The 24,543-nt window shown below is 36.4% G+C and overlaps 3 protein-coding genes across 8 annotated transcripts in view; 2 read left to right on the top strand and 1 right to left on the bottom strand.

The window, feature by feature from the left end:
* Hers (Histone gene-specific Epigenetic Repressor in late S phase) overlaps positions 1-4,481 on the top strand; it is a 54,279-nt gene extending 49,798 nt beyond the window's left edge. For 3 of the 5 annotated variants that reach the window (XM_032440105.2, XM_032440104.2, XM_070206607.1), the window contains exons 8-9: positions 311-479; positions 551-4,481. In XM_032440105.2, coding sequence (XP_032295996.1) covers positions 311-479; positions 551-758 — 377 coding nt within the window. In that variant the 3' untranslated portion in view covers positions 759-4,481. The remainder of the gene's footprint in view (positions 1-310; positions 480-550) is intronic. The other 2 variants (XM_070206608.1, XM_002055622.4) reach the window with 1 other exon arrangement.
* Positions 4,482-8,622: 4,141 nt separating this feature from the next.
* Positions 8,623-9,399, bottom strand: LOC6631353 (uncharacterized). Its single transcript, XM_002055621.4, has 2 exons — positions 9,239-9,399; positions 8,623-9,144 (listed from the first exon to the last, which is right to left on the bottom strand). Exons 1-2 carry the CDS (start codon positions 9,306-9,308, stop codon positions 8,774-8,776), a joined length of 441 nt encoding a protein of 146 aa, XP_002055657.1. The 5' UTR covers positions 9,309-9,399; the 3' UTR covers positions 8,623-8,773.
* A 1,920-nt stretch (positions 9,400-11,319) lies between these two features.
* On the top strand, positions 11,320-23,101 carry Nep3 (Neprilysin 3). Of its 2 annotated transcripts, none has more exons than XM_015170857.3 (9): positions 11,320-11,658; positions 17,161-17,277; positions 18,152-18,308; positions 18,394-18,514; positions 19,086-19,400; positions 19,479-19,973; positions 20,699-21,528; positions 21,609-21,751; positions 21,816-23,101. In XM_015170857.3, exons 1-9 carry the CDS (start codon positions 11,647-11,649, stop codon positions 21,990-21,992), a joined length of 2,367 nt encoding a protein of 788 aa, XP_015026343.1. In that variant the 5' UTR covers positions 11,320-11,646; the 3' UTR covers positions 21,993-23,101. The 2 variants fall into 2 exon arrangements, with proteins under 2 accessions (XP_015026343.1, XP_002055656.1); XM_002055620.4 differs by lacking the exon at positions 11,320-11,658 and adding an exon at positions 15,200-15,553.
* Positions 23,102-24,543: the final 1,442 nt, after the last annotated feature.

The following is a 24,543-nucleotide window of genomic DNA, read 5'->3' on the forward strand; positions in this document are numbered from 1 at the left end:
GTGAAAAAAGAATGATAAAAGAATATTTTATATAATAAGAAACTTATTAAAAGAAAACTAGTTCATTAGTGAGCATATGCTTATTTAAGGGAATGTAAATTCTCATATTAAAAAGTTATTCAACTGGTTCATTTTCTCGAGAAAAACGTTTACTTAGAAAATGAAAGGTAGCATAGAAGTTAAAAATGGCTAAAAATACTTGAACGTAAATAAGCTAACTGAGTCAGTTAATTTAGAGTGAGTAAATGAACTAGTTTCTTTTGGCGAATACTTAAATGAAGCACTTCTAATTATTTGGTCACTATTCCAGGCGAAATGATGATGTCCCTGCTATGGTATTATCGCCCCGAGCACACGGATCAGGGCCGCCAGTGCAATGACTGCCCGGATGAGGTGTACGCGTCGCGTCATCGGGATCACAACTCGGTGGCCTGCATTGAGGATAAGTGCTACGTGCTGACCTTTAGCGAATATTGCAGGTAAGTTGGCGCTGAGTGGACATTTAAGTTGGATCAGATTTACTAAAGCCAAGTCCGAACAATTCCAACAGATATCGACGACGACTGCGCGCGGCCGAGGAGGATGTGGAGGATGTGAGCATTGTGCCGCGACGCAGCAATACAAGCAATTGTTTTACGGTACGCACCGTTCCGGATCAAACGAATCCGGAGCTGGTCATGTTCTGCAGACGCGCCTACGAATTTCGGACGCGTCGCCTACTCAAGCTGCCGCAGAAGAACGCGCTGGTCTGCAGCTAGCGCCGGGTCACTTAGGGTCTTGCCCTAAACGAAAATCAAAGCAAATTTAAGAATGCGCTGAGGAGAGACAAGTGCGGCATGGTTCAGTCCAAGCCATGTCACAAATAACAGCCTGGGCTAACGAGAACGGGCCAAGACAAAACACATAACACACACACGCAAACACCCAAACAAACACACACACATACACACGCGCACACTCAAGCAAACACATACACACGACCAAAATGGGGAGAGCAAAATGAATGGAAAATAGAAAATGTAACTGGAAAAACTACGCAGTTTTTTTTCAAGTAATTTTTGTATTACCCAACTTATTATTTATTATGTGCCCAACAACAACACACACACACTCACACACACACTCTCACACACACACACACACACACCTTGTTATTAAGTTAAATGTATTTATTACTCTTAAGTTTAGTCAGCAATCTTTTTTTCCGCTCCTTTACCCTATATGTATATGTTTTTTTTCGATAATATATATATATATATATTACTGACTCTACTCTCCAAAAAACTTAATTAATGCTCAGGCAAACACTTTGCGCACACTCTGCTCCAACTGGCAAAATCTTTGTAAAACGACTTGGAAACATGCAGAAGGAAAATGCTTTGAAGTGAAAAAACTTAACACAATTCTACGCGCTGTTGGTTTTTTTGTTGTTAGTTTTTGTAAGCGAGAAAAAAAGAAGAAATTAAAATGAAAACAGCAGAGAAAGCACTTTTTTTTTGTTTTTAATTTTATATATTTGAGCAAAATACTTTGGGAAATTTGATTTCTGCAACAAATTAAATATATTTATATATATATTTAGTTTTTATATACATGCATAATGTAGACCAAATTAAGTACATATACTATTTTTTTTTTAAATATTTTATAAATGGAAAAACTTAAGCTACGTGCATAATTTATACATTTGATGAAAGCATTAACTTTAAGTACGAGTTACACAAATCCTTAATGAACAGAAAAAAAAAAACAAAAACAAAAACAAAACAAAATAACAACAACAAGTCACATACATTAACAAATGTACTTTAAAAAATATATATATATATATATTAAATATTATTTAATTTTAATGCCTAAGCTCTTAGTTTGAAAGCAATTGAAAATCATTTGTTTTATACCAAATACAAAATAATTTATGCACCTAATTTAGAAACAAACACACACACGCACACAAACACATACACACACACAAAAGCAACTACATATATAAATATATGCACTTGTGTATTATCTATATATTATAAATATTATCATTATTATTTTTTATTATGATTTTGATTATGATTTTTTTTTTTTGTAATATTTTTGTTTGTTTTACTATTGAAACAAAAGCTCATAATAAAAATACATTTTAATCGAGCCAATGCGTCTTACCTTGCAGACCTCAGATCTAGAATTTACAATGATTAAAAAACCTGTAACTTTTTATGTTTTAAAAGTTTATTCAAAGTTTTAGATTGTTTTCCAGTTAATGCGACATGCTGTCCTGAGTTATGCTCTGGTTAAAGCCAGTTGCGAATTAAAGAAGAACTGGGGTTTTAACTCAGGATATGGTATGTTATTTGAATAATACGCACACGGCATTATGGTCGAAATTTTTTCTCTTAAATATATATGACAGAAACAGATTGTTTCTAGAATATTTTAAAAAGGAACATACGTACTTTAAGAAGATTAGGAAGCTTATGTTTTTGAAACTCCTTTAAGTATGCAATTTAAAATATATCGAAAGTGTATAAATTTCGGCGTATTTGATGAGAATTCGAAATTTATAATATATCTAGGCGTATGTATATCAACGTCTAAATTCCAGTTGACAAGCAATCATACAGAAATATGCAATAATATATACTGACCAGGATAAAATTAAGAACCATTTGTGCTGTGGTAGTTTTATTTAATGTTTACATACTTCTAAACAAAAAATGCAATGGACATTTCTGTGATTTTCATGCGAAAATGAAACTCGGAACATAAACAAAATAAGGAATATCAAATGTGTTCTATATTTGAAATATTTGAGTTCTACAAGTCAGTTCTTTGTAAAAGAAGAATGTGTTTCTTCTTTAGGTATGTTAAACGATATAAACATTGAATAAATTTCGTTTCAGGTTAGGGAAAAATTGAAAATTTTCCAGTATTTCAAAATAATATTAGCATACTTTTAGGCTGCAAGGATTTATGTTCAATTTTGTAATCTGATCGTGTTCATGTTGGGCATCTATTTAAGCTGGTTTACGGTGTGCAAAGCCAAAGCAATTTAGTAGCAGGCATAGAGTATATATATCTATATAAATATATATATTTATATATACGTAAATACATATTAACAAGTAGGCGCTGCAGTAGGCGTGTCAATGAGCTATATGTGTGTAGCGCAGTAGAGAGCGTTTAAGGTATTGCAAAGTGAAAAGTGTGGCTTAGACAGGTTAGCAATAGGAAGCGTTATAAATATATATACACACACACACACACACACACTCACATACAAACATAATATATACAGATATACTATATAGGGAGCATTGCAGACATATGAAACATGTATACCAAAAGCATATATCAAAATAAGAACACAGTTTACAACTCGGGGCCATTCGGTTATGGGTATGAACCGAAGCAGTGGTCCAGCCCAATGTATTCAAGTGCAGGGGAAATAATTCAATTACCGCCATTTATAAGGTATACAGAGAGAACCTAAATTGCGAATGATATTTCTATATACCCTATATACATAACACAAACATAAACATAGCACACACACACACACACACACACATTTATGCATGCGACTATACACACATACACAGGTACAGTTATTGGGCCACAGTTGCAGAGCTGCAACCAAATTCTACAATACATATACATACATATACAATATATATATATATATACCTATATATATATATATAAATTTACATATATATTTCTATAGACAATGGGTTAACAAAAACTAAAAAAATAATAAAACTCATATATTTGTACAATAGAATGTAAACGAAAGCAATTGAATATTCGCACAAGAAGCTAACAAATGTTGGTTAATACCAAAAATACTCAGTAAATACACACACACACACACACATACACAAACACAGAATGCCTGAAAAATAACAATATATAAAATGTAACGAAAGCAAAAACAAAACAAAACCAAAAAAAAAAAAAAAACCATGAGTAAATGAACAAAAATTTAATTGATATTTTTCTTGAAACAAATGTTATAAATTAATTGTAGCCCGTAGCCAAAATTGAACGTCAAATTTGTAATTTGTTTCCAACTCTCCAAATAGTTAAATGCCTGTTCTATATTCTATACACACACACACACATACATATATATATATACATATATATTATATATTTCTATATATATATATATGCATATGTACAGTGCATATGTTCCAGTGTATGTGTGCATGCGTACTGCATAAATATTATTGAGTAATTATTATTGTATTTAAACAAGTTGAATTTTTGTGCGTCGCCCAATTAATAAACACATTTACGAAGGGCACGCTGTTCGTTTACTCGTATCATCTTATCGAAAAAAAAAAAAAAAAACAAAGCCCAAGCCCCCATTTGTCTAATGGGGGAGTCATTTTTTTTGTCTCAGCGAAATGTTTCAAAATGCTAATGAAATACAACACTTGGCAATTAAAATCATAACACGAAGAAATGGTCAATAAAAATCAAAATATTGTTTATTAGACAAATAAATGTATTTTTTGGCAAACTGGTTTTAATGTGGGCATGGGCTGAAACAACAACTTTTTTTTTTAAATCAGAGTTACGTTTTATATTCTAATATATTCGTTTATCAATCAATTCTGCTCTCATGTGAAATTCACACGATGCACTATAAATACTTTTTGGAAAGTCTGTGTGATTTCGGATTGTGTATTCGGAATGTGTCTGCGTGTATGTATATATGTATCTTTGTAGGTATGTATTTAAGTAAGTAACTATGTATGTGTGCGTGTGTATGTATGTATGAATAAATGTAAATATGCATGTAGCATATGTATGTATGTATGCATGTATGTATGCAGCAAATGTAGACAAAGTTAATTTAGAGCTGAATTTGAGAACAACGTACTTAAAGTGGTGCCTTACTCCTCGATTCTCATAAATTCAATTAGGCCAGGCAGGTTTCCTTGCTTGACTATATAAAGGTTTGTACGTATTATAAGACTACCAATATGTATGCATGTTTTAATGTATGTATGTTTGTGTGTATGAATACATATATGTACTTTTTTTGATTAAAGTATGTACGTTTTTTTTTTTTGTAACTTTATGTATGTATTTATCTACGTATGTATTAATGCGTGCTTATGTGTGAAAAAATGTAATGTAAAGTAAGTAGTGCCTTACTATGCGATTCTCATGAATTCAAGTAAACCTCACAGACGTTCTTGCTTTTCTAAGTGTTTTATTAACAGAATGTGCTGATAATTTGTGGTTTTATTATTGTTGTTTTAATTTGATTTTGTATATATATACAACAATATTATAATAACAGAATTAAATTAGTTTATATCAAACTCTTATTTGAATTAATTTAGCCGTTAATTGTTTTTCAGTAAGTGTTATTTTTTTATCGAATATCATGTAATGCACTTGCAGCTATTTCAAGTTCAAACGAACCAATTGTAGCTTTGGAGTTGAAAACCGCTTTCATAGGTCGAGCCGAGATCCATTAGCACTTTGCACTTCAGGCGTCACGCACGCCCACAACAAGTTTCCGTGGCGTCTTGGCCAAGGCTGATAAGCATCCAAAACACGTACTGCTCAGGGGTTATATTTGCTCCACGTACAGTTTTGGGCGGAGGGGCGGAGGGCTGTCTTGACATTGATGTGCCGAGTGGGTCGTCTGACGCATTTTGCGAAGCGCAAACCTCAAGCTCGAGCCTCAAATTAAAATTAGTTGCGACCGCAATTAAGTTAATCGTTGCTGTTGTTGTTGCTTCGTTTGTGGCATGTTCTCATGACTGGGCAAATTGCTTATTCATATTTAAAGAAAGTCAACAATTCGTTTTTATGTTCTCACAAACGCAGCCCAATTACCTCTCTCGTATACGAATCAGCATTGGGCCCGTCAAGTTAGATACGCGCTCTGCCCCTTCAATTAGTATCTATATACAAATACATAACTCGCCTACAGATTCAGATACCCATAGAGCGTACCTCTAAGGGCGCTCAGTTCGTATACCCTGTAGTCTGAAGGCTTGAATAATGCGATATTTAATTGTAAGAAATGATTTAATTAACTTTAAATTTAATTTGCAATAAAATTTTTAACAATCGCATTTCTCTCGCGAATACTTAAAAGTTTTTATAGTCTTTTTTCTAAGTATAATACAAAATGTAATAAATAATCCCTTTTTATATTTATATGTAGTAGACATATATGTACATATAAGCCAGGGCCACAAAGTTCTGGGGTTTGGGCTCTAATTTTCGACATACCTAAATTACAATGTTCTGCTCGAATATAGCTTTGTCATACAATTTACAATTTAATAGCATTTATTATTTGTTTTTATTAACATCTGCCCATTGGTACTGAAAATATTGAAATCCGTAAATATTTTCATATACAAGATATGGGCTACATCTAATGCCAGCCATTGGCAATCGACATGTATCAGTTAAGATTAGATAATTTTAATGGTTGGTGTCAAAGTAGTTCCGTTTGAATCAATCTATTTTTGCTTTGATATTCGATTTGTAGTAAATAATAATTTAATTTTGTTTGTTATCTTGGTATATCAAAAATGTTGAAACAAATGGTTTAAAAAAACTGCCAAGTGTATTGATTAAATGGTATATTTATATATACACGCTTGACATACATCAACATACATACATCAACATACAAATATTAAAATACATGCTTTAACATATAAGCATTAACATGCTTACATTAACATACATTTAGCACTATTCTTATAGGGTATTTCCCTAAAGCACATTCTTCGACTCAAATATTTCGACCTGTTGTGTTTTGCGTTCGCCTAAGATGAGCTCATAACTTTTGTGACTCAGTGTTTGTGGTCGTGTTTTTTATCAACAGGTGCTTGCTACAGTTTACAACGCCCCCCTTTTGGCGGCATTTGAATATTTTATGTGTGCCTGCTTCGTTTTTGGCTAATTACATGGGCGGTACGACTTACATATATGGAACTATATGCTGTGCCTGTCGCGTTGACTGTCGCTTAAGTCGTGCAGCTGTCTGGGAAATTGGAAAATCTGTTGACTAAATGACAAACATGCTTCTAGCCCGTCAGGTAAATATACAAAAATTACTTGCTAAAAATTGTACAAACATTAGGTGTTTACAAAAAACAAGCACTTAATATAATAACCTTTACATATTACTCGTCTAGTCTACGTTTCTGGCATGTGATAACATCATTATTTTTGCATGCTTGGCAATTTGTCATCATTTTTTTTTATCGGAAATATATTTATTTACAACAGATCTTTTTAACCGACGCGGTTTGTTCATTTACCTGTTTGTTAATTAATAATTAATTATAATTTGAAGTTCTAACAGTTGTTTAGCTTTGATGATGATCTTTTGATACGTTGGCTGTCTTCAATTTCCAGTTTAGATCTCAAGTCACGTACAATGTTTGAGCATAGCAAACGTATTTTTTTTAAGTGTGTTAATTACCTTGAGACTTCATTTAAGAACTTTTTATTTTGCCTTTTTTATAGACTTGCATAGCAAGTGTCTCTCTCCAAATTGTAACGCAGTTCTTCTGAACACTTTCGGTGATAAAACTAAGTCAAGTATATGTTAAAGATTTTCATTTACTGGCTGAAATTTACTTACAAACTAGAAAGTATTTTTAAGCTGTATTATTTGCAATACTTTTCCTTTTAACCTTTTACTTTTTAATTATTTGCACAATATTCCTTTCGATGCGTCTTTATATAACATATTAGTGGCCAATTCCCGGCTTTGGCACTCATAGGTTTTATTCTTCAAATTTAAGATATTGCTTTTCACCCACTTTTCAACCCAGAGATTGCTTTTACACGACAAAGCCTGAGCCCCGCCAATTTAATCCCATCGGATTGTCAGCAAGAAGATTGTCATAAAAATGTTTTCCATTAATTTTCCATACTTTCGCGTATGTCCGCATGATCACAACTGTTAATCCTAAACTTTTTAAAATTAGATTCATTCAAAGATATATATGTTATAAATATGACTAAGGCTATGACTAGCCTCTTGCTATTGTTTCGACACCGATTACAGGGTATCACACAGTTGAGCGGTTTCGTCTTACTTTTGCTTTAATTTATGCACACATCAAATGAAAACAATTGAAATGTGAAAATGTTATATGATATATCCACTGACAAATGCGGCCTATCGAATCCATAAAGCGCTGAACGAGTAAACAATGCTTAGATCACATGTAAACCAATTGAAGGCATCGGCGTTTGCTATTAATTTCAGTTTTTCCAGTCACACCAGTCTATAATCTATTTGAAATTACGTAGTTCCGATAATTGTGATAAACTTAATTACTCGCCGTGACTTTTATATGAAGAGAATATTATAATTTTGTCGTAAGCCTTCTTCAATCATACAAAGTATTATATTGAACTGAACCGATAACCATTTCTGTCCGTCAGTCTGTTCAGTTACAAATACTATAAAGCACAAATATAGAGCTATATGTGCCTGAGAGCACAATATTGAAAAGTCATATCGCAATGCCATCTGATGCCGGGCTATTTTTTACCCGATGTTCACATTAGATATTAGAGGTTATTTGTGCATCTGAGGGAACGGAAATAAAAGAATACCGGAAATGCTTAAAATGTATCCAATAAACGTATTTTTATTGCTCACTTTACATTTTGGTATCTCATTTCTATAAATAAATCTTATGAATAACAAAAAAAAAGCGTTAACAATAATAACTTATTAATAAAAAAAAAAAATACGTAAAATTTATAAGAGGCTTTAAGATCTCGCCGCCAGCATAGCCAGCGACAGAGCCACGCCCACAGAGGCAACAGCAGCGCCAGCACTTGATCTATATCCATAGTTGTTCGGATAGCCGGGCGGTGGGGGCACGGGCTGGCCGCCCATGCCGCCATTATAGGAATAGGGTCGTCCATGCTCGTCGGTGCCGCTGACATAGTAGCCACCATTGCCGCCGACGCCACCGTAGGGACCACGCGAATCGATGCCCGCATAACCGTAGCTGTACTGTGGATCTGTACTGCCTAGGCTGCCCGGCGGATGCATGCCGCCCGCCTGCGCGTTTGACCAGGCGCCGGTGCCCGCACTGTTGCCAGCATTCCAGTTAACGCTACCGCTCTGGGCATTCACTATGTGGAACAGAAGATTCGAATGGTTCACATATCAACAAAAATTTTCGGGCACTGATAATCCACATTTCGGGGCACTGGCATCGAGACTTACCCGCCGCCGCCAGGTAAGCGATTGCACATATCCAAATCACAACAAAACTCCGACGATCGGTTAAAGACATGTTTAAGGTCTGGCCAACTAGCTGCAACTAATTCGCTGGCGGCATCACGTCAACGGTTTTAAACTGGTTCCCAGGCCGCGCACTACCCACGTTTATATCTTCAAACCCCACTCCCCCCGTTTGGGGCGACCACTCCAGCTTGTTTTTTAAGCGCTTGAACTGCGACTGCAAATGTTTTTGTGGTGTTAGCGAGTCAGCATTGTTGTTGTCATTGTTGTTGTTGCTTTTAATTGTTTAGTGGCTCATTGCTGTGCCCTTACGGCGGGTATAATCGAATTGTGACGGCTCTTCAATTGGCTATATTATCAAAATAAACTTGCAAGCGTCCAATCATTCAATTTGTCTAGATACGTATAGATACGAAGTATCGTATATATCGATCAGAATGATCAGACACTTTATAGCGTGATGGTATAATGGTATGTTTTCTCATAGAGTACATCAACTAGGGTACTTAATCTTCGGTGTGCCGCGTGAAGCTGTTATTTCTTGTTTTTTTTTTTTTTTTGTTAATTTCATTTTATTTAATTTTATTTTATTTTTGCAATACAGAACACGCAAATTTGTGTAAGTCACCTCTGTTGTTGTAATTTGTACGAATTTACGTGAGAGACGCGAGTTTTTTTCCGGTATAGAACACGTTAATTTGCTGGGCTCATTAATGATATGCATGACGAGACGATGGGCTGGGTATACTGTATGGGCCCAGCTGCTGTTGCAGTTGGCCGTGTTGAGGGGCTTAGTCGACAACAACAGCGGCAATCAGATGCGTATTTCATATAAGGCCGATAAATATGGCGGCTATATATGAATAAGAATGCGCACATATGCTTCTGTATACAATAAAGAAAAACAAATAAACAGCAGCAACAACAATTGCCAGAGCATTACTTTTACTTTTATTTTCGGATCGGGCAGCGACTTGTTAACACATTTCATTTATTATCCGGCCCGGAGACTCCGGGCTGAGACTATCCAGAGACAATGCAATCGCGTTGTATTGTGGAGAAGTCGCATCGACAATGACAAATATTTGTGGCTTTGCTCACTTGCAACAATTGTCGAATCACGAATATTGTTTTCTTTCCATCTGGGCTGTTGTTGTTACAGGTATTACATCAATTTCAGTTGAAACGACGTCATAAATAGGTCAAGCCATATGCTAACAGCTACAAATTCGCAGCGAGGTTACAACTGATCGCAGCCAGTCATATAGTATAAAATAATGAAGGAACGTAATATCATTTTTTGCATTTATTTTAAGATAGTTCTACACAAAGAATTGCTCATCTAAAGGTATTAAAGTATTTATTTAAATAATTGTTTGTCTTTAAATGATTAAAAGAAATAAAATTTGTAGTATGATTCATAAGTATATTAATAGATAATGTTTCTATTCTATTTTGTGTTTAGAGCGCATCTAAAATACATACAACAAGTGGCGCCACCTGGCGTGCAGATTGAAGTTGCAGATGTGGCAACGCTGGCAGAGTGGCCACTTCTGTGTTTACTGCAACTGCGCAGTAGCAACGCACTGTGAAGCATCGAACTGGTAATCAGAAACCCCAAAATGGCCATACTCCAGTGGGGCAGGTCTACCCCAACCCCTCAGGCATTGCTGGAACTCGGCAAGGGTAAGTCAGTTTGTCTGTGTGTGTGTGTGTGTGTGTGTGTGTGTGTGTGTGTGCGTGTGTTTTGGGTTTAACTACTCTTTTTTGTTTTGCTTTCTTTTTGTGTTTACTGCCGTTATTCCAGCAGCAGCTTTTAGCTTTTTACAGCGTCGACTCTCGCCGTGTGAATTTGATGAGCGTGCGTGTGCGTACTGGTGTGTGTGTGTGTGCGTGTGTGTGTTTTGTTGTTTGCGAATGTTTGCGCGTGTATTTGTATCGGTTGGTTTTCGCTTTTCGCTTTTCGGTTTGATAGTGACATTGCTCGGCTCGGCCAGCCGCTAACTTGGCTTTTGGAGGCTTCAGTCGCCTGGATCTGGTGGTGGAATTTCAGTTGCAGCCCAAGCGCCAGCAGCGCCAGCCAAAACAATAAGCATTTTTTTTTTACTATTTCGGCTGCCAATTGAAAAATTATAAACAAATGTGGCACACATAAAATAAACATCAATTGCCAGTGGCTGCAGGGCCAAAACAAACCAAAGAAAATAACAAAATAAAATAAAATTAAAATTAAATAAAATAGTGATAATTCAAATACGAGAAAATAACGCACAAATAAAATAATTTAGGCTAATTTATTCCAACTAAAAACAATTCAAAGCAAAAAATAAACGAAAGGCAGCAACAGCAAAAGAAAAAATTCATTGCATCAATTCAGGCGCATAAGGAAAATGAGCGCAAAGGTAGGCCAAGAGCGCGCGCCGCTCTCTCTCTGTATGTGCCTCTATGTGTGTGTGTGTGTGTGTGTGTGTGTGTGTGTGTGTGTGTTTGTGCATGTGTGCCCTGTGCTCGTGCTTTGTTTGTGTGTGTTTAGCGCTTATGTTTATCGCAATATCAACATTGCTGTAGGCCGTTGCTTGGTGCCGCTTTTGTCTGACAATTGCGCAAATGAATTTGCAGTTAATGAACATTTTAATTGGCTTCCCAATTTAATTAGCGTTGCGTATGCCACGCCCCCAACTGCCAGCCACCTCGACCCCTTTTAGAGTTTGCTTTTGTTAGGTATACATAAATTGCATGGCCTGCAATGGGAATTGGGCTTGTAGCCTTCTGAGCTCAAGACATATGTCTAACATATGTCAGACAAGCCTTCAAAAGAGCTAGATATAGTGAGCGATAGAGAGAGAGATAGGTAGTGAGAGAGGGGAGCGATGTGTGTGTGTGTGTGTGTGTGTGTGCGAGCAAGAGCGCGCCTGTGGGAGAGCAGCATTGTTTGTGTGTGTATGTCCTGCGTTTACATTCATATGATATGAACCAAAGTCAACTTATGATACCCTTGCAGAGGCTTATGATGCTATACGAATTATCGGTCAGACATTTAGATAAACTTTATTGTTTTTCAAACTATCTTGACAAGTTCAACGAGGCTAACTATTCTTTAAGCATATGTGCAAAGCCGTATTAAATCGGTCTTCTTAAATAATTTTATGTACAATTTGTGTATAAAAGCACTTCTATGTCAATTGTCTGGTAGAGCATTTAATATTCGTTGTGCCGTCGATTGTTGTTCGTTCTTTTTGAAATGCAATTTAGCGCATGAACAGCGGCTGCTGTGGTGGGAATTGCATTTAAAATCCTATTCAGTCACTTGAACATTGACCTGCCCCCTCCCACCAACGTTCACTACCTTACCCCTACCCAGGCGACTGTCTGCCCAACTACGTAACTACGCAACTAACCGGATCAGGAACCAGCTCCAATTAGAACGCATATAAATGCGTAGTTGCGTATGCACAAGTGCATGTCATATTATAAAGTGCGCAGTTTGCCAAACCGTTGGCTATTATTAATTTATCTATTAAATGCACATTGAAAACTTTAAGGTATACTATAATATATAGAGACAATTAAATTTCGGCACTAAGTTGTGTTTTTGAAGTAAACTTGACTTTCTTTAAAGTTGTATTTACTTGATTGCATTGGAAGAAGTTAAAGGCTATTTGATAGTGAATCTGTGAATAGTGAATATTGAGTAAAGCTGCCTGTTTTTCAATATTTCTAGAGCTTTTAAAGCAACTGAAATAATGTATGCATTTGAATGTACGCGTACTTTTAACGTATGCATCAATACCCTAAAAAAAACATTTCACATTCATCTCATTTGGATTTTCACCGATTACTTATAAATAGAAATGCGCTTTTTGAAAATGTTTGGGATGCTATCTGAAATAGCCTTTATACTGCAAACAGAATATTTGACTGAAATTAGGTTTGGAAATAGGTATAGGTATAGGTTTAGGTATATATATATGTGTGTATACATTGATTGAATATCAAAGCACATTCTAGGACTTAAGAACTTGATGGCAGCACATATTAAAGTAGCTTTATAAATCGCCATCGCCAGGATAAGGTATTGATGGAAAACAAATGTAACAAATGTATTCAGTTGTTGTGAAAATTTGCAGCAGACGTTTTTTGCACTTGTCAACATACGTCAACCCTCTTGGTGAAAATTGTGAAGCTTCCGCTCCATCGAGCATCATGTGCGACTCAATTAGCGAAAATTCAATTGCTGGAACATAAGTTGAGTTTGGCTAAAATTCAATACGTTGGGTTGAAATGATGAAGATTTGGCCTCAGAAGTTGAATATCAATTCGATTAAGTGAGTAGCAGAGCATTATAAGTATTTTGTTCAGCTAAGCAGCTGCTTCCGCTGAATATATACTATATATATGCGTATGTTAATGGCTCAAGATTTGCGAAGAATATAACTTAAATTATTCACTTCCGTTTGCAGACTGTCATTCGCCGAAGTCTGAGTGTCATTTAGTCGCTGTCAAAATTTCAAATTTCTTGTTTGGCAATTTCGATTTAATTTATGTTTACATTCAACAGCGGCATATTTTCTTTTTGCTCTGTTTACGCTATGGAGCATCTCTGCTGCACGTCGATTAGCTTTGGGCAAATATTATCCCCGACAAGGCAGACCGCCCACATACCCTCCCCGGACTTGGTAGGCACAAGACTAACAAGAAAAGGCGCAAAAAAAAAAACTGCGCAACAGTTTTCATATGCGCTGCGTGTGTATGTGTGTGTGTGTGTGTGTGTCTGGCTGATGGCGATGGTGATAAATGGCATATTGTAAGTCGATACAAAATAAATACAGTAGTTACTGCCAAAGTGATACGAAGAGAAACCATTCAAGCATTGACATTATTTTTGGAAAGAATATTCTTTCAACATGTTAGAACTTTTCAAAATACTAAAGTAAACGCTTCTTTTATATAACTTTCTTATGGATTAATGTCATTCATAGATTTTGATGTAGTATTTAGTAAAATATATGTACATATATTATAAAAAGGTGTTGATTTGTCGAAGACCAAAGGCCTTCGATTCTTGCTTCCCCCTCTCTCTCTTTCTCTCCATCTCTCACTGTCTCCTTCTCCCAATTGGGCTCTAGCTTTTAAATCACCTTTCTATGCAGTTCTCATGATCACAAACAATGATGATATGACAAAATATGTTAGTAAATTATAGTGCCAGCTGCGCTAGGTTATTTTTTGGAGAGCTCACTGTAATCCATACTTTGTTGTCCTGGCCACTGTATACGTGCGAAAAGATAGGAAGCTCGATAGACATATTGTGTACAGACATGCATATACATATTTGATTATTGAACATAAAATTCGAACGTTGTCATTTCAAGCACAGAACACACGCCCACACACCCTCACTAATCGGGCAACCTATTTGAAATATAATATGCATACAGACGAGTGTTTACTGGGATCGTATGTAAATACTAGAAGAGTGTTTGGGTATTTCCGTACTATGTGTTAAAATATGGTATAAACAATTGACGCAGAACATAAAATAATAAAAGCTGCTAGCTATTTAATTGTCGGGCAATAATAATTATTATTTTGCATTCTTTTGGTTAAAAAATTCCTACGAGTATTTATGCAGTGCCGAGAGAGGGGTGAGAGGGGGACACTCACAGTTACACTCACGCACACACTCGCTTACAAAATTGAGTCAATTAATTTGTTTATAGTGCAAAATCATTTGAATGTGAGAAGCGACCCAAAAAGCCTATGAACTCGGTATATTTGAACACACACACACAGAGACATGCATATATATATATATATGTATATGCATGTATATGGTGTCGCTGCGGGTATCGGCATCGCCATCGCCATCGCCATCGCCTTTGCCATTGCCATTGCCATTGCCATGAGCATCGGTATCGAAGCAGCTCGGTATCGCTGTTCGGCATCGTTCAGTGCACATTCAACGGTCATGGGATGAACATCGGATATCGTGTATACGCGTTATCTCTGGCGCCCCCTCTCTCTCACACACACGCTCTCTTTTTGCCACTCTCTCGCAGACCAAGATCTAGGCGTCCAAAACTGTCTTACGCGCGCCCAGTAAATTAACAATAACAACAACAACAACAACAACTACAACAACTACAATAACAACAACAAACAACAACAATCAAAACAACGGCAAATAAACAAATACAAATACCACGAGTTCCGAATTCTTACGAATTAATTTTCAATTGTTGGTTTGTCTTAGCCGTCGCCTAATTGCTGAAAATGTGGCTCACCGATTGCCGCTCGGTAGGTGTGGGTATGGGGTGCCTATAGCTAGGTGTGCGTGTGTATGTGTGTGTGTGCTTGGCTTATGGATATTTGGCTTATCGCTCTTCGAATTCCGATTTTTTATGAACAAACATATAGCGATAAAATAGTAAGCAATGTATGTTGTACAGATGTACATATTTAAAGAACGTATGCATAGAAAGTGTATTATTGTTGCAGCCTTGAATAACTTTATTATTTCTATGAATATGTTTATTATGTTAACAATTATTGCTGCAATTATTATGATTATTATTATTATTTTTAGTATTTTTATTATTATTATCATTATTATTACAATTATTATTATTATAATTTTTATTATTACTTTTGTATTACTTATTATGCTTATTTTTATTAGTTTACATATTATTATTACTTTATATATTATTTTATAATATATAGACAAACTATGACTGTTTTTGTTTAGATTTATATATAATTATTTATTTTTATATGGTTTCGCAATCTTATATATATATATATTTGCTTTTATTAAAGTAATATCGGCACGGTTATAAAATACATTATACGAATCGAATTAATGATTTTGAACGTATTTAATGAAATATATAGATTATAATAAACAACCTCAATTTTCGCCACATCGCACTTTATAAAGTTAAATTTGAGACCTTAATTCAAAAACATTTCTGGCCCCTAGGCCCCCTGGCTTTGGTTTGCTGATGCTTAGAGCGTTGGATAAATTTGAGTGTATAAATATTTACGAAACAAAGTTAAGTTTAATATTTGACAAAAAGATTGTATGATATTATTCTTACCAGCACGCCCATTCATTTGAATTCACACACACATATATGATTATCTTGTCAAGTTGAACCAAAGATCTGTTGCTTTCCTTTTGACATGCAAAACACTTCACACAACAAAGGGTTAAGCTATATACATAACAAATGCCATATCTGAACAAGGCAGCCGGCTCCTTGTCATGGTAGGGTGCTTTCAAATGAAAGTGGGGCACGGGGCAGCTGCCAAACGAAATGTGAGAAAAAGCCCCAGCTATACAAATGCCGGCCGTAGAGGGCATCCGAAAAGCTCAACGTAGACGGACGGGCGCGTGTTTGGTGCAAAAGTCTTGAGAATTTCAAATTATTATCAGATGTTGTACAATAAATAAACAAATAAGCGCTTACATACACCGCTGGCCACTTGGCTAAAGACAGGGTAAACTGTAAATTTCTAATAAGTTGAAACAAATGTATTTGGCTCGGATTTCGGAAACTTTTAAATATATGTGTGCCCAAAAATAACATTTTGGTGGTTTTCAGTTTAAGGCAGCTTTGGCAAACTGGCCTTCCATGCCTAAGCCATGTTTTTGATTAAGCCCTGTGAGAGGCTGTTTTCCTGGCTTCAAACTGACTCAGACTTCAAGCAAGAACAAAGTAGTTTACGTGTATATGATGTGAATGTTTTGTGTGGATGGCACTTGATGCTCTGATCTCTGATCTGTATAGGCACAACAATGAGAGATGACTTAAATAAGGTCGTCTCCGAGTGTAGCCTGTTTTCGAAACTAAAGCGGATCATAACTAACCGTCCGGCATTGTATTGTATGCATCTTACAGATGACACGCTACAAACAGACCGAATTCACGGAAGATGATTCAAGTTCAATTGGTGGCATACAGCTGAACGAGGCGACGGGACATACGGGCATGCAGATACGCTATCACACGGCTCGGGTAAGTACAACTACAATACACGTGCCCAGGCGGCAAAAAAAAAGAAGGAAAATCTACACCAAATACACTCGCACATCCGCACACCCATTTGCAGTTTGTGTTGGGCAGAGCGTGTGTCGCTTTATGACAATGACCCAAAAAGACGCGTCGGAGATTTGATTAGCTTGAAGGTTACCACGCTTGTGTGTAGTGTATAAGAAGCTTATAAATTTAAACTTTTTTTTAATTTCTAAAAGTTCCACTTGGCTTGACAAAAGAGATATGGTAATGCTAATACACTTTACTTTAAATTCCAGTAAAAAGTAAATGGTTTTGTGCCAATTCTTGATCAGCATCCAAAACAGACTCGATCTATCTATGTCCGTTCTTCCGTCAATCCATCCGTATGTATGAACGCTTTGATAACTTGCCCAGTTTCAAAGCAATCGATAAAATCAATATTAAAATTTTATATCAAGTATCTTTAGTTTACAGCTACCGCCGGCCAAGGTATCCACTAGTCGGGCATACCCGACTAGAGTACTCTTACTGCTTGGAATAATCATATGGATTTCTGAGCGTAGAAGAGCTTACAAAACGTTTTCCTCTTGCTTTCATATACTAGCTCACAAGCTTTAAAATTTGCCTTGCTTTCCGGATAAATACAAATAGAATATTAACTATTATTCGTATTTATTTTATAAGAAACTTATTTAATTTAAATAACTTAAAAATTGAGGCTCTCATATTGTCGTCTACTCTCGACTATACCATTGTTATTTCTTTAGTTTTTTTAAATCACAAACTGTCAAACAGCCTTAAAATAGCCTAAAGTAAATATGCCGTGAAGTCGCGAACATATTTTTTATAGCATATTGATTTTCTTTTTCGACAGGCTACATGGAACTGGCGTTCACGGAATAAAACCGAAAAATGGCTGCTCATTACCACATTTGTCATGGCTATCGTCATCTTAACGCTACTCATTATGCTATTTTCCAACAGCGCCGATAACACCAATCATGTGGTACACGTTCAACCGCATAAGAAGGGTAAGTGGCATGAATAAGTGTAGTACGTGAATGGACTACAAAATACATAAATATATGTATAAATGTGCGTATGCATATATTTCAGATTGTGTGGATGCCGATAAGCTGCCCTGCTTAAACGAGCACTGCATTTTTGCATCAAGTGAGATTCTGAAGTCCATCGATGACAGTATCGATCCTTGCGATGATTTCTACGGTTATTCATGGTAACGTATGAACATAAGACTGGGATCAAGAAGATGTGAAGAATATCGATCTGCATCAGGGCAAAATGAAACAAATGGTTCCGATCAATTTTTTAGATAGTCCGTGCATATTTTTATATATAAATAACAGTTTTCTGTATATCTCTTTGATCCCTTTCCCATTTACAAAGATATTACGTGTCTCAGATTCTTTTGTATCTTGTATTCTATCTCAATGTTACTGTTGCATTAATTTTCACTGCATCTATCGTATTATACCTCACAAATATTGTGGTATTGTATCTTAAAAATACAATTATATCTCATTGATGACCTAATAGACCTAAAGATACATATTTACCTGTAAGATACTATTGCATTCCAAAGACCTCTGGTATATTTGATGACCCGGACATCATAGAAAATGTACTGGACAGAAAAATGTATTGCAGATACATAAGTATCTTTGTAATATACAAGAATTTAATTCCCATTTGTTAAAGTTTTATTGGGAGTTATCTTGATTTAAGGAGCTTTTAAATGCACACGCGATAAAGATTAGCTTGAATTATTTCGCTTTGTTAATTTTAAGCAATCAATGGATCAAAAACAATCCCATACCGGAGGGAAAATCCACATGGGGTACATTTGGAAAATTGGAGCAGATGAATCAGCTAATTATACGCAACGTTCTGGAGAAGCCAGCCAAAACCTTTAAGTCGGATGCGGAACGCAAGGCGAAAGTGTACTATGAGTCGTGCCTGGATGTGGATGAGCACATGGAGAAACTGGGCGCCCAGCCAATGAACGATTTGCTTAAGCAGATTGGAGGCTGGAATGTGACGCAGAGCGGTTTTAATGTGACCAAATGGAAACTGGGCAACACGCTCAAAATACTACACAACAAGTGAGCACCTCGTATTGCTTCAACTCTGGATGTAGACATTAATTCAACTGTTCTTATCATATCTCAAACCCATTTTAGATACAATTTCAACTGTTTGTTCGGCTGGGCCATTGGCGAGGACGACAAGAACTCCACGCGCCATGTCATACAGATCGACCAGGGCGGCCTGACGCTACCCACCGCTGACTACTATAACAACAAGACGGACATTCACCGCAAGGTGCTCAGCGAGTATATCGAGTATATGACCAAGGTATGCGTGCTGCTCGGCGCCAATGAGACCACTGCTCGCATCCAAATGGAGGCGGTCATTAACTTTGAGAAGAAGATAGCCAACATTACCATACCGATGGAGGATCGACGCAATGAGGAGGCCTTGTACCATCCGATGAAGCTCAAAGATCTGATTAAGCTGGCACCGTTCCTCAATTGGACCGATCACTTTGACAATGCCATGCAAATGGTCAACAGGCGTGTTACTGATGAAGAGATCGTTGTCGTCTATGCGCCCGAATTTCTTAAGAATCTGTCCAACATCATTATGAGCATGCAGCAAACAGATGCTGGCAAAATGTAAGTCTCCATGAATATTTGATTGGAGGATTATTCATTGGCGTAGCATAGGGCGTCTATTTGCAGTTCCTTAGGCTTGGGTTTGGGCATCTGAATTAGCTAGCACATCTAGAACAACAGAATGAGTCATGAGCATTCATAGCATTGCACTCTAATCGAAGCATAGTACACTTGACTAAAATCAGGCTAAAAATTGTGCGTTATGTCAATGTTACAAATCTAACCATCTCTAACATCTAATGGGTTGAAGCATGCACTGAAATAGTTTTACAATTTCTCTTAATGTAGCTCATAAAAAATTCTGAATAATTGCTGGCTAGTTTTTGTTGCTTGACGCGTTACAATTCGCAATAAGTTTAAGCAGCGAAAGATTGATAAGCTGTTACAAGCTTGCAGTCGATAGCAGGGTTAGACGCTTCTTCTTAAAAAAGCTAAACGGACAATATATCCAGCTGAATGTTATCAGTGTTAAGCTGAATAGGTCACCCATTTGGGACCTACTACTTTGCTCTTCCAAAACTTTAGAATCTGGCTTCGCTATATGTACTATGTATACCATGCCCGGAGCAAGTTTTTTAGAATTCAAATAGTTTCGCAGGTCTTTAAATTTAACAATATATATAAGTAAGCGTATAAGTTAAAATATTTAATACTGGAGCCTGCAGCTGCTGCTGGGTGGTCTACCTTACGACTATGTTGAAAATTGTTGTTGTATGTTTTTGCAGAACGCTGAACAACTATCTGATTTGGCAGGCAGTGCGCACGCTGACCAGCTGCTTGTCCAAACCCTTCCGGGATGCCTACAAGGGCGTGCGTAAGGCGCTGATGGGCTCCGATGGCGGAGAGGAAGTGTGGCGGTACTGTGTCTCCGATACGAACAATGTGATTGGGTTTGCAGTGGGCGCCATATTTGTACGCCAGGCATTCCATGGCGTCTCCAAGCCAGCGGCGGAGCAAATGATCAGCGAGATACGCGAGGCCTTTAAACTGAATTTACAGAATCTCAGCTGGGTAGATAAGCAGACGCGTGAGCGCGCCATAGAGAAGGCCAACGAGATCTCAGATATGATTGGCTTCCCGGACTATATACTTGATCCCGTGGAGCTGGACAAGAAATATGTTGAGCTAAATATTACAGCAAACGCATACTTCGAGAACAACATTCAGGTGGCCATCTACAATCTGAAGAGCAATCTGAAGCGTCTCGATCAGCCGGTGAACAAGACCAATTGGGGCATGACGCCTCAAACGGTGAATGCCTACTACACGCCCACCAAAAACCAGATAGTCTTCCCCGCTGGCATTCTACAGACGCCATTCTTCGACATCAACAATCCCAAGAGCCTGAACTTTGGCGCCATGGGCGTGGTCATGGGCCACGAGCTGACGCATGCTTTCGATGATCAGGGGCGTGAATACGACAAGTTTGGCAATATTAATCACTGGTGGGATGCCAAGAGCATCGATCGCTTTAACAAGAAGGCCGAGTGTATATCCAACCAGTACGGTGGCTATAAGCTCAATGGACGCAATTTGAATGGCAAGCAGACTCTGGGTAAGTGTGTCAGATTAACCTTATATCCTGGTATATATACATATGTTAAACGCACCCACTTATACGACAACTCCGTGAAGGCGAGAATATAGCTGACAATGGCGGCTTAAAGGCGGCCTATCATGCGTATCTGCGCACCAAGCTTGACAAGGATGCGGATATTCTTAAGCTGCCAGGTCTAAATTTGACGCATCCGCAGCTCTTCTTCGTTTCTTTTGCACAGGTAAGTGTTTAATGAGTAATGAGATTTAACGTTACGCTATCAAATATGATCTGTTCCGGTTTAGGTCTGGTGCTCCAGCACCACAGACGAGACAAATTTGCTGCAAATGGAGAAGGATCCGCATTCACCATCGCAGTTCCGTGTCATCGGCACGCTGTCCAATATGAAAGAGTTTGCCGATGTATTCCATTGCAAGCCCGACACACGCATGAATCCGACCAATAAATGCGAAGTCTGGTAAAAACAATAATAACCAATACAGATCTCATAACCTCTGCGAAATACCAAATATAACAAATTCTTAAGCCAAATAATTTATCAAATCGACGCACAAAAACAAAACCAAATGAAAAAAAAAAACAACAACTATTACTCGCGAAAAAAGTGCTATAGACAATTCGTATTCGTTTGATTGTCTAATTAGCTTATAGAGAAGTTCGTTTCAAATGTGTGCTATATGTTTTTGTTGTTGCTAATTTAGATATATACATCATAAATATATATATATATACGCTTGCAGATTGATATAAATCTATGGGAATACCATAAATAACTAGTCTGTCTAATATTTACACATACTTTTGTGTACCTCCCCCTCATTATTGAGCGGTTATTTTCGATACTAAGGAATGTTTCAGCTATCTGTCTACTTTTGATTAGTTTTGTTTTCCAATCCACCGAAATCAATTACTTCCGTGAGTGATAAATCATTTACACACACATTCACTTATCATGTACACTCAACTATAGATTAATTGCATAACTAACGATAGATATAATTACTTAAGTAATTGTAACTGACGCGTGTCAATAATGAAATATTTATCTTTGAAAAGTAGCAACAACATTTTCTCGACTAATTACAAACTACAGCAACTTTACAGCTACGAATACGTTAGTAATTGTAATCGTAATCCTTTAATAATTGTTGTTAGGCATCTTTATACATTTGAAATCTTTCAATTATTAACGTTATAACGTAACTGTTATAGGAAGTTCGTCTACAAATTGGAACAGCAAAGTTCCAATCTTTCGCTGCTATCATTTCGCATTTACAAATTGCTCACATAGGAAAAGCTCAACTAAGAAATTCTATTATATTTTTAGCAAAGTGTTTGATTATTTTATACAGAATATTTTTAATAATATTCTAGTCTAGATGAATTTGAAATACTTTTAGCTTTTCCAACGATTTGTCAAATGATATTTTGCAAGCTTATATAAACTGTTTCGGCAAGCCGAATTTTATTTCAATTGTATTTATTTACTACAAAAAAAAAAAACAAAAAAAAAAAAAACGTCAGTCATTGTGCCTAAGGAAAAGTGAAAAACTATCTGACGATAAACCTATTGCATACTTTTGGGAAACGGGCATTGATCGACTTTAAGCCGCGCCTGCACCAAAGCCGAGACTTAAACAACAGCAAAAACAACAACAAAAAAACAATTTGGAAAACTGCGAACTAAGAAAATGAACGCATTACACGAATTAAATAAAGATAAAAAACTTCGATCGTCTTAAGATATATATATATATATATGTATATGTATGTAGTAGTTATTAACAATTTGTAATTGTAAACAGCGGATCGGCGTCGAGATCCGCTCTAGATAAACGTGGAACTAGCTATTTGTATAACGATTTATGTTCTTGGTACATTTGTACTGGAACTACTTTGGAATCGGCAAAAGAAATAGGCGTAGAGAGTGTGTTTGCGAGTGATTGATGCGAACAAAATATCTAAAAAATATCTACTATCTTAACACGGATATATATGTAAGTGTGCAACAAAGTCTCCCCTAACTATAGTGTGTATCTGTGTACGAGAGTGAATTTGTGTGCGTGCGTGTCTATGTGCGAGTGTGTGACGAGATGAGCGATACTTTGCGAGCGAGATAGAGAACATATTCGTGTAGTATTTGATGCAGTTGCTTCTGCCGTTTCGTTGCCAAACTCCAAAGTGCGAACAAAATAGCAAAACGAATCAATTTTTGTATTTTGTACATACCCTTATATGAATATATAAATATATATATATATATATAAGGGTAAATATATATGTATTTATATAGGTACGAATTAGTTTGATAAAACGATACACATATGTTTTTTTTTGAGATTGGAGCGAACCAAACAGCCATGGCTTAAACTTAAGGAAATTAAATTAAAAATTGTCGTATGAAAATATTAGTATGTGTATTATCCGTTTTGCCTTCGTTTTGTCCTTGATTCAACTAAAAGCTGTGTTAGTTTTTTGACACCTGGTATGTGTATGTGTGCGTGTGTGTGTGTGTGTTTATAGATTTTTTATATCAAACGCGACCATAGAACCAAAGACAACACCAATCAAATGCACGTGCATTTTAGCATAGATCAGTCTCAGACATGAAAGTCAAATAGCTCAAATAGAAACGGTATACGAGAATAGATGCAGATCTTTGAGCAAGCATTTGGCACATATCAATATTTCAATGGAAACGTACAAGAATGATATGTGTTTAGTATTATATGATGCGATACTGTCATACAACAATCTATTGAGAACAAAACACCAAATGTATGGAATTTATTTAATACTAAACTAGCCAGGTTGCGAATACCATCTGGCATATAAGTAAATTATATGCATATATATATTTAATGTGCTCAACAGTACCAAATTCCACATATTTCTTAAGTATAACACGAAAATACAAGAAGAAATACAAGCAAATACACAATAAATAAATAGCATAACAATATATTAAATATTTGTCAAGATCTGTCTATAAACGGGTTCCTTAATTGAACA

This window comes from Drosophila virilis, chromosome X (assembly GCF_030788295.1).
Source record: "Drosophila virilis strain 15010-1051.87 chromosome X, Dvir_AGI_RSII-ME, whole genome shotgun sequence".
Lineage (NCBI taxonomy): Eukaryota > Metazoa > Arthropoda > Insecta > Diptera > Drosophilidae > Drosophila > Drosophila virilis.